The sequence below is a fragment of the Parasteatoda tepidariorum genome, chromosome 2 (genome assembly GCF_043381705.1).
Source record: "Parasteatoda tepidariorum isolate YZ-2023 chromosome 2, CAS_Ptep_4.0, whole genome shotgun sequence".
NCBI lineage: Eukaryota > Metazoa > Arthropoda > Arachnida > Araneae > Theridiidae > Parasteatoda > Parasteatoda tepidariorum.
The window spans coordinates 3,737,507-3,753,175 of record NC_092205.1 but is presented as its reverse complement, the minus strand read 5'-3'; the positions used below and the strand labels follow the sequence as shown (position 1 = coordinate 3,753,175).

The following is a 15,669-nucleotide window of genomic DNA, read 5'->3' as shown; positions in this document are numbered from 1 at the left end:
AAATATCTCGGGTTCGATCCCTGACAACGAATATAGGTGACCACTTCGATTAATTATATTCCACGTACATCTCTGATACGATTACAATACATTATACCTCATCCTTTCACACGGTTCGCCTTGACATGACAAACTTGGGTCTTAATCAACTTAAAAAGCCTCTATCAACATGGATCTCATAAATGAAATCTATAAAGACCTTTTGGCAGTATAATTACAAGCAGCGATTTCAAATCATTCAGGAGAGTATTTAGAATGCATTTATTTGAAAATAATATTAAGAAACAGTTTGATGTAAAATGTCACAATTGGAAAATAAGTGTGATTAAACACTATAATGTCCCAAACACTTCTTATATAAATTGTCATTTTCAAGAGCCGACAAATTCCACTTAAAATAAACAGTGCCAAATTAATCTGAACGCCATTTTTAATCTATTATTTCATTTCATTTTATTAACAACACTTGTAGACAATAAAGATCTATAAATAGATCAGACTTCAAAATATTTGCTCACTTCAAAAAATCCATTAACACTATTTCGTTTACTTTGTTTCATTCACCTAAGTTCTTTTTGTTACAGTGTATACTTCAAACAACCATTTTTTACTCCTCTTTACAAGTAAGTAATTATTTTTCCACTTTAACAGCTCAACGTTTTTAAAGAAAATGAAGACAAATATATACACAACATTTATTTTCTCCCGAATGGCAACAGAAAAATATTTACGACATCAACAGGAGTTCTTGCAGCTCGCCAAAAAGAATCAACACTCATTAATTTAGGTAGTAGAATCTTGACAAGGCGTAGTTAATTCGTTATCTTAAGAAGATATATATATAAATATATATATATATTTGTTTTTTAACCTCAGCCGTTCGTAATGCTCGTACTCTTTCATAAGAAAAAGCCCTAAAAACTATCTAATTTTTTTTAACTGCCTCATCTGCTTCGTTTAGAATTTTAGTCGCTTGAAAACTGAAGTAGATAACGTAAGAAAATTAATTGGCAAAATTATTTACGGCTAAAAGACTACGAAAATTCACCTTAAATTCATTTTAGACTGTTTTATTTTTGGAAACTTCGGCTCTTTTTTAGTAGGTTTTTTTTTTTTATTTCTTCCTGTTCAACCATTGATGTGTTTCTTTGGACGCGAACTTTCGAAGGCAAAAAAAGAACATCTACAAAAAGAGTCTTAGTGTAAAGTAATTTACGTTCTAAAGAAAAACTAAATCGTATTTTCTCATTTTCTTCCAAGATTAAATTTCTGTTGTTTGCTACTGGTTTTGATTAAAGAAAAAGCCCTGAAAATGAGATCTAAATCTTGCTTTGTGTAAAAATACCACTTTTGAAGTAAAAACGAAGCTAAAATAATTAAAATCTATATAAATACTACACTTTTCTTTTATCTTTATCGTAGAGTCTATTAATTAAATTCGCTAAAAAGAATAAGTCACCGACTCATGAAGTAAAATTAATGAGAAAAGTTTTTCATGGTGGTATTCAACCATTTTTTTATTCAATGTAAGAATGATATGCTGGTTAATTAAAACAAATGGTGAAAATTTTACTTTTATATAAAACTTATTTACACATTTTTTTTTTCCATTAAGACCTTTCATCAAGCGGGGAAAGTATATAAAAATAGAAATGATAAATACATTAAATATATTTTTCTTTTGCAATATTTATTCAGATGTTTAATTAATAATATCCCTAATATAAAAAATTTTATGAGTTTAATAATTTAAAATATCCGTAATTAGGAAATACTGTAAAAATACAGGATTATTTTGGGATATAAACCGTGTTTTTAGAATAATAATTTTAACTCATTTTTAAAGTATTAGTTTTTGCTTTCATTTACTTTAAATTTTCAAAAACTAATCTCCAATATTTTCTAACTAAGCATCTCCATTATTTTGAGTAAAGCTTCGAATAAGATTACAATAACACTTTTTAGAAAATCTATAAATATAATCAAATTTAGAATTTATGTCTGTATACGTAATTGCAGGTATACCGTAGGTATTAAAAATACGACATTCAACCTGAAGCTATAGTTTTTCTACCGTAAGAACTCCCCTCACCGAAGTCTGAGGCCGTCTGCTGCTATGGAAACAAGAATAACGCATTTCAAGGAGGATAGCTTCTCTTCACTCTAGGGTTAATATAATAGACCGAAGAAAAAAATTCCCTTTTTCTCCCCGACCTGAGACAAAACCTGTCCTAAACTATGATCCCACACCTCAAGTTGAAATAGTTATACCTCGTTACCATAGTCACCGCCACTGGTCTAGACGAATGGCTAGAGGAATTCTTACTTTAGACAAACTATAAATGGGTACAATTGTAAACAAACTACGAATCCTGATTTTCGATTTTTTAATTCGATTTTTTCAAAAAGTAGAATTCTCATTGGTTTAGCGAAAGTCTGCTTTAAATTAAACTATAGGCTATTCAGTTTGTCAAACATTTGAAAGATAACATCAGTGATGTTTGCTAACTTTAGTTCTAATCAGAAAAGTTGCTTATTGCGCTTTCTGTAATACTTAGTTATTCCTTTTGCCAGATTATCTGAATGATCAAGGTGATCGTGATATAGATCGACTACGTCACCAAATTAGTGAGTATAAACTCATCTGAAATCACGTGTTACTATAAAAACAAATTTAAAATCAACGGCAATTGAAATTTTAAAAAACATAAATTTTGTACTGAAAAGCAAAATTGATGGAGAAATGGTACTTCGTTCGTTGAAGAGAAACACAATAGAACGCAAATACTACCGTTGAAGTCAATGATAATTTGAGTGTTTTTATGTGTTATGTGTTTTATGCTCGATATTTTTATGTATTCTCGCTTGTGATGATGATGAAAATAACATAATAATAATAAAAGAGAAGAAAGAAAAGAGGATAAATTGACAGACACCTTAACAATTATGCTGAAATGTTTAAAAATATTAAAAATTAGATTAAAAATTTCAAGAGAAATGAAATTAGTTATCTATTACAGTGTATGATATTAATAAAATACACCGTGAAATATTACACCGTAGTTTTGACACCAGTATTTATTTAATTAGAGTGATTTTACGATATATCAGATATTCGTAACATGTTCCGGAAAAAAATGGATTTTACGGTAGAAACGTAATTTTACACAACGTGAAACATGAGATTATCGTTAATCATAAATTAGTAAAATTACTTCTCATTCATTTCTTTCTTTTTTGTGTCACCATTCTGTTTTCCTAAGTTAAAATTTTTTTTCAAGTACAGTTGATTATTTTTCAATTCCTGTAAGTGATTTATTCCACTACGATTAACATGTTAACAAAATTTGTTCACAGAAAATTGCAATAATTATACATTACTACTACAAAATTAACCTAGCATATTTTGGACAACTTATACGAATTCAAAAATGTCAATTTTAATGATACGATAAATTTAATTTTTGTCAACTTTCCCTTTAAGCTGCATTGGTGAGAGTTCGCCCACACGAGTCAGAAAGCTTGCTCACGAGCTTTCAAAATCCGTGCACATATTTAAAGAGAGCATTAAAAGAACAATTTATTTATTCATATTTGTTTAGCATATAATTTTCATAAATTCAAAAAGAAAATGAGACAATTGTAATTTATAATTGTTACTAACAAAATTTTTCTACTTAAAAATATTTTCGAATGTAATGTGTAAGTTAAGATGTTCAAAATACTTATTTACAGACAATTTTTTTTCTTTCGTTTTATTATTAAACAAAATTTTACTATAAATAATCTAAAGAAATATTCTTATTTTTGTTAAATTGCTACAAAGTGCTAAAGCTGATTTTTACAAACTGATAAAAAGTGCTTTGAGCTGATTTTTCACGATTTTCTTAAAACTTGACCTGTTATAAAAATTTCTGCATGGAACCCTGACCCTTAAAAAAATGACTACTTTATCTAAAGTACAAATAAATGGCTACTTCAACTATTATTCCTAACTGTTTTAATTCAGAAATAAATCTTAGAAAAGCATGAGCAGTTTTTATTTAAATTTATTAGGGTATAAAAACTATTTGATCTACCAACGAAGGAAAAAAACGTAACTTTCAATGTGATTTTTTAAATATTGAAAATGTGACAAATCCAAAATTAGAGATTTCTTATCTCCTATTATTCCTGATTAACCCCGATTTATTTTGTTACTATAGCTGATTAAACAAATTAAATGATTCTTCTTAAATTTAAAAAAAAAATGCAAATACTTTGAATTCTAAATCATATGGTAGTTACAATAAATTTCTTCTTTAGAAGAAGCTCTACACCTACAGTGAAAAAGAAAGCATCAAGGTAAAATCAAGCTTACCAAAAGATTTAAGTAAAAAAGAATTTTATCAAGGAAATTTTTTTTCCTTACAAGCATAAAATTCTTGCAAACTTTAAAAGTATCTAGTTCTAACCTTTGATCTTCAAAGCACTTTGATCATTTTTAAACGAATGAATGAATTTGGAAAAGAAAAAAAAAAGAACTTTTAAAACATTTAAAAATCTTAACGGTAAAAATTAGTATTAAAATGTCTGATAAAACTTGGTTTTTCTTATAACGGAAAGCAAAACCTTGATTCATCTGAATTTGAAATAAAATAATGATATCAATATGAATGCACTTAATTATTGAATTCAATTTTATTTCAATTGATATTTATTAATTAATATATTATTTATCTATGCAATTAATGTGTCACGAAATCGTAAAATGATATTTTTTTATTTTGCTTTACTAAACCAATTGTTATTCCACAAAAAGTTTTCACAAAATGTTTCGCGTTTGTGAAAGTGTAAAAAATGTACTTAAAATTCTGTGAATTTGTGAAAAACTGGTTTTGCGATTTCGTGAAAAATCATAAAAACTTGTGGTTTCTCTAGAATTTGAGTCATTAATAACAGTAATTTTTGCGAAAAGTTCTGCTTTTGCGAAAAATCTAAACATAATTTCATGAATTTAAAATAATAATACAATCTGGTTCTTCCTGTCAGTTTTCTACGTTTGTTAATATGTGAAGACAATGCCCTCGTTTGGCGAGCAAAGAACTCTCAAAAACTCATATTTTTCAAGAAGTTGTAGTTTTTAAAACATAAAGACATCAAAGGTCAGATAATTCGTTTTTTTTTTTAAATTTAGAGTAGGATACATTTTTAAAATGAAAATTAACGTGAAGAATCCGATTTTAAGATAAAAACAAACTTTTCGAGAAATAATTTGCGATAAAATATTTCGTGTTTGGTCCATTTGTAAAATAAATAATGTGCAGGACCCACTTTTAACAGAAATTATGTCATGAAAGATTTGTTTTTATGCTGAAAATTTGGTGAAGTAGCCCATTTGAAACGAAAAATAATGTGAAAAAAGTTCTTAAAATAAAAATTAACATTTCGAAAAAAAATTTACTTCAAATTATTTTGTGCACGGTCAATTTTTGAAGTAAATAATGTGATGGATCTGTTTTTAAGAAAAGTTATTTCGTAAACAGGGGTCNGAAGGGTCCGTTAACGGACCCAAATTTCTTCTAAACAGACCCCTGATATATATATATATTTTTAATTATACGCTAATGTACGTATTTTATTCGTACTACTATTACTTAAAACATAAATATTATGTAATAATAAATTTTAAAAGATTTTTTGTTTTGTTTTGTAACTATGAAAACGAAAACTAAGTAAAAACGTACAAAATAAAACACGTTCAAAAATCAATTAATATAAATTTAAATGAACAAACACAAACGTAAATTAAATTTAAGACAAGTTTTGCAACTCAATAAATATTATTGAAACAAAAAAAAGATCAAAAGCCATAAACCTTTCTGACACAAGACATTTTATTTTAATATGAAACCTTTTTGAATGCATTCCATAAACTAACAAAAAACGAAAACATCTAATGCAATTTTAAATCGGTTTTTAAATTAACTTTAATATACATTCAGATTTCAAAGAGCTTTAATTTCAATGTTATATCCAAACTACGTTGTATCGAAAAGGTTTTCAAAAGACAATAGATGTTAACATAAATAAAAAAAACCTTGACCAGGTCAACGTTGTAAAACTGTTAGATGTGAAATAAAAGCGTGTATCCCGGAATGATACCAATAATTGTATTTCAAGTAAATAATAATAGTTTTTATTAGTATTACAGATCTGAGTTTGACTATAATATTTGTTATCTTAAAATTTTTACATTAATAAAATTAATTCAGTAAAATTATTCTTTGACAAATTTGTAAATTCTATTAAATGGTTCTCACGATACGGAAAATAATAATGATATAAAAGTTTGATTATGCATAAATTCTTGTGAAATCGATGTTTGGCGTAATTTAATAAATTCAACGTTATTTATTTATTTATTTTCTTTAATTCTGATTTTTTCGAAGTAGTTTTCATTTAAATCGGACTCGCGACCTATTTTTCAAATATTTATTAAAGAAAAAAGTTGTTAGATAATTTCAAGCTTTAATTCATTTTATGTGAGATTTTTTTTCAACTGTGTGAATCAATAGTTTTAAATAATATGCAAAGTTCGCCAAAATATGTTTTAAATCTTTGTTTTCAAAATCTCGTTTTAATTTTTAAAATATCGAATTTATAAAAATCGCTTTTAAAAAAACTAAAATTAAATATTTAGAAATTAGTCACATCATACTTAAAACTATTTAGACCAGATATTTTATCACTGATATTGTTAAAGTTTGAGAGTTTCTAAAATGTCTGAAAATATGTGTATAAGTAACAAGTAATGTCTACTGTAAAAAATCGAAATATTTAAATTTGTTTGAATGTATGCTTTCTTAAATTGGTATAATGTGAAGTCGCACCGAGAAATTTCCATATTAAAAAATATTAATACCATATTAAAAAATATTAATATTACCACCTCTGTTTTGGATGTACAGTGCGCAAAATAAAAAACGTATCACCCTTTTGATCTAACGGGCTGATTGATCTTCACGTTCTAGGTCTCAATCTTAAGAGTTCGAAGATGTCACATATGCTAATTAATTAGCTCATACAATATTTTAAGTTACAAAATAAGACAAAAATATACTTTATCTGAATAAACCTACCTTTTTTGTTGTTGATGGAATCAGATTTCTGACTCACAAAATAAAGGGGGTAGTCACAATCTCGGAAATATAGTCCCCATAGTTTGGTCACGAGATCGATCCAAAATTTGGATTCCTTAATGTTAAAATTACTGCTTATTTCGCAGTATCTCTAGGACTTCTTTTAAGTAAATTGAAAAAATTTTGCAGATAATTATAAAATTCATTTTTCTTAAGATGTAAAAACTAATTTATAAAATTTTTATTATTTGACTTAATATTAGAGGAAAAATTTTAATTGTAAGGCATGAAAGTTTGTATATCATTTTAAAGAATATAATTTAACATGAAAAAATAGTAAAATTGATTAGTTCTTGAGAAATCAAATTTCAAAAAATATTTTAAAATTCGATTTTTCATTAACTATTCGAACGATTTGACTCAAATTTTTTCTTTTGATATTATTACATTATCTTAAAATGTCTAAAATTTTATACCTAACAATTCGATTTTTTTCCGACTAATATCAAATAAAGTAATAAAAAATAATAAATATTTATTAAAAGTTGTTTTTTTCTGTGGAATTATTTTATGGATAAACAAATTTTATACTTGTGCGTAAAAATTTTTCAATTTGCTTAAAAGTTTCTCGAGACATGGCGATATATGCAAAAAGTAAAATTAACAACTTTGGCCCAAACTTTGGATCGTTCTCCTGACTAAACTTTGGGAACCCTATTACCCAGATTGCGGCTACTCTCTATATTTTGTTGATCAGAAATACAAATCCATCAATAAAACGGTATGTTTATTCAGAGAAAGTAAATTTTTGCGACTATTTTCGTGACTTAAACTCGTTTGCACTAATTAATTAGCTTATCTGATGTTACCCCTTCGAATCATTAAGAATGAGTTCTAGAACGTGAAGATCCGATCAGTGGATCAAAAGTTATCAAGGGTGGTCCGTTTTTTATTTTGTGCACTGTACAACTATACGTTTACATTTTGTTTCGGTACGCAAAAACTAAGCGACTTTATAAACTAGAAATTACGAAGATGTGTATAAATATGTACAAGTACGACAAAATAAAAAAAATTAACATTCGATAATTGGGCTCAAAAATTGTATTTGCCTTCACAGATATCGCTAAATTTAGTAAAAATCATGAAAATTTTTGATTTTCAGATATTAAAAACTGATTCATTTGTCTAATNGTAAATTGATTAAAATTCTGCAAAAAGATACAGCCTATACCATTTTAAAAATATCCAGTTTCAAAAATAATTCCAAAGTTATTTTTTTTATTACTATTACGAATTAAATAATTTTTTAACCGAGTTTCAATAAACTTTTATAATTGCTTAATCAATAATTGAAAAAAATCTTTATAATCTAAAGTAAATTTGAAATTCAGTTATAATTATATCAGTATTTGTTATGTCAGTTAATTATTGTTCTATTCAGTTATTACTGTTAACTATTATAAAATTTTCTTTTATCGTAAAAAATTGCAGCTCCAAAAATATTTCCAGTGGTAGTTTGTTTTTAATACGAATTAAATTATTTCAAAACTAAGTTTCCATAAACTTGATCTATAACTACTTAATTCGTAATTAAAAAACTCTTTTTAATCTGAAGTAAATTAGAAATGAAACTTAGCAAACAAATTTGTTAATTATTGTAAGCATTTGTAATATCGTTTTCTTTTATCGTTATTGAAAAAAAATAAAGCAATTTGAAAAAGTAATTCCAACGCATGTTTAATATAGTGGGGTATTGATCGCCAAAAAAAAGTTAAAAATGAGCTTATTTTACTCCACTAGTCGTTACATCTGAAACAAATTATTTAATTTTTAGTACGAATTAAATAATTTTTAAACGGAATTTCAATAAAGTCTTAATTACTTAATCCGTAATTGAGAAAGGAATCTTTATAATCTAGAATAAATTTGAAATTCAGCTCTGTAAACAAATTTGTTAATTATTGCAAAATCGTTTACCGTAGAAAAAAAAAAAAAAATACAGTTCCAAAAATATTTCAAGAGTTAGTTTGTTTTTAATACGAATTGAATTATTTTTAAACCGAGTTTCAATAAACTTTACTTATAAATACTTAATCCGTAACTTAGAAAAAAATTCGTTATAATCTAAAATAATTTTCAAATTAAAACTTCGCAAACATTATAAAAAACTTTGCAAACATTGTTAATTATTGTAACCATAATCGTTTTCTTTTATCGTTATTTAAAAAAAATAATGAGATTTGAAAAATAATTCCAAAGCGTGTTTTATATAGTGGGGGTATTGATCGCCCAAAAAAAGTTAAAAATGAGCTTATTTTACTCCACTAGTCGTCGCTACATGTGAAACGTGCCTCTGAAATTGTATCAGTTGAAATCGAACAAAATAAAATATATTTCTCATCTCGCGGAACATTTCCCCCCGTTTTTCTCACGTGCAGATGTTTTTGAAATGTAGAACAAATAAATAAAAGTGTTTTTACACGTGACCGAACAAAATGAAGATAGTTCTTTTCCTTTATTTCAGGCAGCTCTAGAACGAGAGGATATTTTTTTTCCGAGTTTGGTACTCATTTTTAATCATAGTTTTATTATCGTTGAAAATAAAAGCTTATGAAGAATATATTCACTAACGCTGTAAAAAATTACACTATTTCAGTTACACGGTAAATAATTCCAGATCTAATGACTCTTTAAAGTCCCTGCCCTTTGGGTGCGTCATCCGTAAAATTTATTTTACCGTAAAATCAATTTTTATCGTAAAACAATAAACCGTAATATTTATTTAATTAGAGTGATTCAGTGATTTTACAGTAGCTATTACTGTAAAAACTACGGTATGACAGATTTTTCTTTTGTAACATGACCCGATAAAAAAAGGATTTTACGGTAAAAAGTACTGGTACTTTTTACCGTAATTTGATCAGGAAGTTATTACGTGTATATTTATAACAGTTTTTTAGGACTAATGGAGCAATTATAGTAACATTATTACAATTTCAGGATTTCATATTGGAGATTATTACAATTTCTTGAGTGCATATACTCAAAAACTCAACTTGGTAATAAGTGGGTAATAACTAGGGTAATAAGTGGAGCTAAAAGTAGTGCCTAGGTGCCTTTCACTCCTAAAAAAGTGTCACACAGGAAATAGAGTTGGAAAATCTTATTCATTAAATGTATAAATATGTATAGTAAAATATTTTTTCGTAGTCAAACAAATAGTTTAAAATAAATGTTAAAACCCATTTACTACCTAGTGTGACACATACGTTACGGAAATGTGGGAATTCTCCTGACTTCAAAAAGGACCGATTTCACATCAAACAAATGTTTTTAATTCAAATTAGAAAGCAAGCAGTAACAGAAAATATTTATTTAATTTTAAAAAAAATCTTTTTTTTGAATAGCTTTTTTGCGTCACGGCACGTAAAAAAATTCTGCCTTTAATGGGTTTTAAAAAAATTTATCATTTTTATAATAAATTTTTTTAAGAAGGTGTTTTGTTTTCTTTTTGTGCTCAAACAGTGGAGTAACCTAATTAGAGCTTAATAGCTTTGTTGCTTTATTAAAAATTTGAATTAATTTTTTAAAATTATATTGAATTTGATTTTTAAATAAAAATTGAATTAAACAATAATTGAAATTAAGTAACAGATCATAATTTATCTACTTCAATTTCAGCTAAAAAGATTTTTTTAATTTCTGAGCTAATATCTAGAATTTCTAATTTTACAAATACTTTGCACCATTGAAGCTTGTATATTAATTACTTTTGTTTATTAATATTATTATAAATAAACAGTTCACTAAAAAATATATTATAGATAAATGATTTCTGAAATTTATAGTTAGTTAATTAATAACAATTGTTTCATTTTTTTTATCAATTATTTAAGCCTTACTTATTCATTATTTATTTTTTATTTATTTATTTTACCTCTCAATGACAAGGCAGAGCATTTGCATATTACCTTTCTTATTCTTAAACTTTTTCAAAATAAAACATAATCCTATGTTATACTTTTAAAACATTATATATTAACGATGTTTATATTAAGGAATATTCTTACCACAAGGACAGGGCAAACAAATGATGCAACAAATTCATCTTCAAAATTAAAAAAAAATATTCAGAAAGATGAATAAATAATATCAACAGCCTTGTTTTGACATGCCGATGTTTATTTATTTTAGATATGATTTTTTTACCTTTCATTTATTTAACTTCTGATGTAAGAAGATCGTCGACCTTTCAAAATATTCAATATCTATGTTTAAATTTTGATTGATATCGTATTTCAGAATGATATCCTATTATTTATTTGACCAAAGAAATAATATGTGATTTATAAAAATATTATTCGCTCACTTCCATGTTAGTACTCATTGTGAAAGATAAAAATATTTATTCAAGACAGAATGTTAATAATTCTCAAACTATCATTCAACTTTTTTAAAACTACCTTAACCAGCACTATTTGCGAATTTAATTTTTTAAGCTACCTTATGTTTCAGCAGAATTACATAAACTACTTATTTTTTAAGAATTATTTCAATAGAATAATAAAGAAAAAATATACAAAGAAAACTTGCTATAAATAAATGTTGTTTAATGAAATGATAAAAAAAATAATAATAATAAACTTATGCATGTACTATGAAAGTATCTTTTAAAAAATAATAGAACCAAATATAATCCTTTAATTGAAACAAATACTTAAAATAACTCATTAATTCTACACTTTTAATTCATATAAGTTAATTCGTTATTCTTATAATAATCAAAAGAGTTGATAAATTAAATTGATACCAAAAAGGAGTGAAAAAGAATTATTTTTTTCTCAAAAAATTTTAAAACAAAAGATTTTAAATTTTCAGACATAAAATGATTTTTTTTTCAATGTTAAAATCATAATAGTGATTTAAATAATTGAATTCATTTTATTTAATTCATTAATCATATTAATTACAATAATAGTTGAATTCATACTAATGAATTCAACTTGTTTTTAAAAAATTGAATGTGATGCGATTTTTGTGCAATTCAGTTATAAATACTATAATCTATTAATATAAACTGACATCAACTGGGGATCGTCAGAAAAAAAATTAACATTAATTTTAAAAGAAATTAATTTAAGTTCTTTAAATAGAAATACATTGCAGATACATATTATCAAAACATCGTTCACAGAAACGAGTTATTTATTGTTTTATAGGATATTTTAGTATATATTTGTCTTAGCTATTTAAGCATATTAAAATTTAATTTAAAGTTTGTTAACTGTAAATCTACATCTCGATGAAAACAAGCTTTAAAGCTACGAAGTAAAATAAAAAGTAAAATTTTTAAACGCTTCGTTAACCCAAATCGCAACTTTTAATTTCCCCTAACAATTTCAAATAAAATTCATATCACTTTTATCTGAAAATTTTTACATAAAATATAAATAAATAAATAAAATACATGGTGTTATTTTAAATTTAAATAAGAGTTAAGATATTTTTTTATTTCTTAGTTATTTTCGTACAGATTCATAAGGAAAACAGCGACAATATCGAATGATTTTAACTGTAATGAATACCAAAATTAGTATAAAAAATGTCAACTTTTATGCATATTTATAACAAAATTATAGGTCTATTAGTCAATGCATCGTCTTAAAACTTATATTTTTTCAAATTACAACGAAAACATTTCTGAATATTGATTATTTAATACTCATAATTTTTACTTTAAAAACCTAATTTTATATATTTATGTAAATTTTATTTCACTTAATAAGAAAAACTGAAGCTTTGATTTCTCAGTACATATGGCTTTAAATATTTTGCTTATTTTTGGGCGTTAAATATATTACACTTTGCGTACGAAACCCAAAATGTAACTACTGGAAAAGTTTTAATAGTACTTATATCTTCTTAGAAATTTCGAATGTTTTTCTCTAAGTTTACACTGTAAAGGAGGGGGGGGGGACATTGAATTTTAATTTTTATAAAATAAAAGAAAATCGAAACTTTAAACAAATAAAATCGTTCAATTATTCTGTGCCAATTTATTAGAAAAAATTAAATGCTGCCAAGCATGATGAAGAAAACGATAGAACAGCTCAAAATAATGCTTTCCAGCATTAAAATTTGTAGTTTAATGAATAAATCAGCTCTTTAATTCTTATTGCAGAAATGAAATTTTAAAATTTACATTAATTTGATCATAATTTTCATATAATTCCTAGGAGGGTTGAATTTAAACATAGTTATTTTATTACACAGCTCAATGAAAAATTAACTTTAGTTTAGTTTCAAATTTATTTTTAGTTTCTATTAAATTACAAATTTTACTTGTTTGAAAAAAAAATATTTTTGTAAACATTTTAATTGTTTCACATAAGCGCTTATAATTCGTTTACTAAAGCATTATTTTTTTTTAAAAAGAAAAAATTCGACGATGAGGAAATTTTAATTTCATAATTTCTACCAGAGTAAAGCTTGAAAATAAAAGGAAATTTTTATTCAGTTTAAACTTTTTTGTTTAAAAATTTGTTAAAAATAAACCTTGTGCAATAGTAATTATTTCAAAACAATTCGAAATAATTACAATGAAATAACAAGGAAAGAGTGTAGAATGCCTCTAGAATTAAGCACTGAAAATTAAAATATTTTTCTGTGTATGAAATTTTCCATTTTTCTATTATTTTTATAGTGATTTCTTATTGAAAGCAAATCTCACTTTTAAGTCATTTTTCCTGCTATCTACGACAAAAAGAATTAATAAATAAAAATGCCAAAATAAAAGGGGCACTCTGTTGTAAACTTTTACTAATAGCAAATGAAGCAAACACATAAAATAAATAAAATAAACTTTAATGAAAAAAAGTAAATAAAACATATTAGTGAAACATTTTTAGATGTTATAATACTGATTCATTAGCTCATAAGATTAATTTAAATTGGACATTTTCTACACATAAAATTACATAAACTTACCGGATTGGAGTAGGGCTGAGCGCTCAATCGAATTCCATCTCGAATTAATTTTTCTTTGACCAAGTTCTTTAATTGCATCTTAGGGTAACGCCCCAGTTCAGCTTTGCCCTCCTCATACTCATCAATATACCTTCGACCACAGAGTACACGAGGGGGCGGGGGTACACTATCGTCTTCACTGTCGGTCAGTATCCTTCTAGATTTATCACTATCCATTGGATTGTTCCTCTTAGGCAATTTCGAACTATCTTTCTCTAATCTCCTAGGCAACGATGCTACTGACTTCTTAGGTTCACAATTATGAATAATTCTTTCATCTTCTCGAAGATATCTTAAAGTGCTTCTTTGGACAACAGGAGACCGTTGACCATTAGAGCCAGGTGTGTACGTCCACTGGTAAAGTCCATCACTACTGTTTGGATCAGACGATCCACAAATTCGTGGCATACAACCAGTTAAAGAATCCAAAGACGTAGTCTCCACAGTAATATGGTTAGAGTTATTATTCCTATGCCTATAATTAGGCTTGCTGTTAGTTCCACGGGCATTCGATGGAACAGATTGATGCCGGATAAAAGCTGGCCGTCGTTGAGAAGGTAATGGGGACGAAGAACATGAAGCCCCGGCTGCACCAAAATTAGTACAATTTTCGTAATCGTCAGAACTACTTTGGGTGTTTAGATAGAGTTGTTGTTCTTCGAGAGTAAAGTACACTGCTGTACCACCTTCTTGCACCAATCGTTTGACCGCACGACGGATTATTTCCCTATGGGCAGGATTGGTCACTCCAATAGCGTCCAAGTCCGGCTCACCTATTTGCTTACAAATTTCAAGATCATCGTATCCATTGTCAATAAAACTGTCCGAATATTGGGCCAGATGCATGGCTTTCAGCCATTCGTGCACGATGTTGGTTTCAGTCATATCCAAAACAGTTCTCCGCCAACCCTAAAGCACGCGTTTCATGGAACTTTCAGGTGGTTATTCGATCGAATGACCGCTCCGAGTCGGCTGCAGCCATCACCGCTGAAGAGATCTTTCCGACTGCCGAAGGTGATGCACCCCTTCACTCGGTTTATCTCTTCGTAGTGAGGTTACATCGAAAACCGGCTTTTCATTCTGCGCCGCCCCGGTCTGAAGAAGTGAGAAAGAGTGTCGCCAAATTTTAACGCCAATTTCTTTCATCGATGTGCGTTGCTTCTTTCTGAAAGTTTTCTTTCTTGGCGAGATCTCTCTCGTATGCATTCCTCATAAAAGTCAATTCATTTTTATTTCTGCTTTTCTATTTTAACTTAGGGTAATGTTGCAAATGTAATACTAGTTTCTTGAGAAAAATCGATATTGAATTATGGCTCTTGAAATTAATGCTGTCTTATTAGGATAGTGAATTTTTAAAAATAATTATTTATGTAGGAAAATTTAAATATTTTTAACGAGTTTCTCCCTGTAAACTGAATATTCTAGATCAGCGTCCAAATTTTTTTTTTTGGCTATGGAATCCCAAAAAATCACCTTTTCCTGAGGAACCCCGCAATTATAAATAATTGAGTATATAAAA

General features: G+C 26.8%; 1 protein-coding gene across 2 annotated transcripts in view; it reads right to left on the bottom strand.

The window, feature by feature from the left end:
* LOC107441952 (uncharacterized) overlaps nucleotides 1-15,214 on the bottom strand; it is a 333,761-nt gene extending 318,547 nt beyond the window's left edge. For both annotated transcript variants that reach the window (XM_043044432.2, XM_043044433.2), the window contains exon 1: nucleotides 14,112-15,214. In XM_043044432.2, the coding sequence (XP_042900366.1) occupies nucleotides 14,112-15,035 (924 nt within the window). In that variant the 5' untranslated portion in view covers nucleotides 15,036-15,214. The remainder of the gene's footprint in view (nucleotides 1-14,111) is intronic.
* Nucleotides 15,215-15,669: the final 455 nt, after the last annotated feature.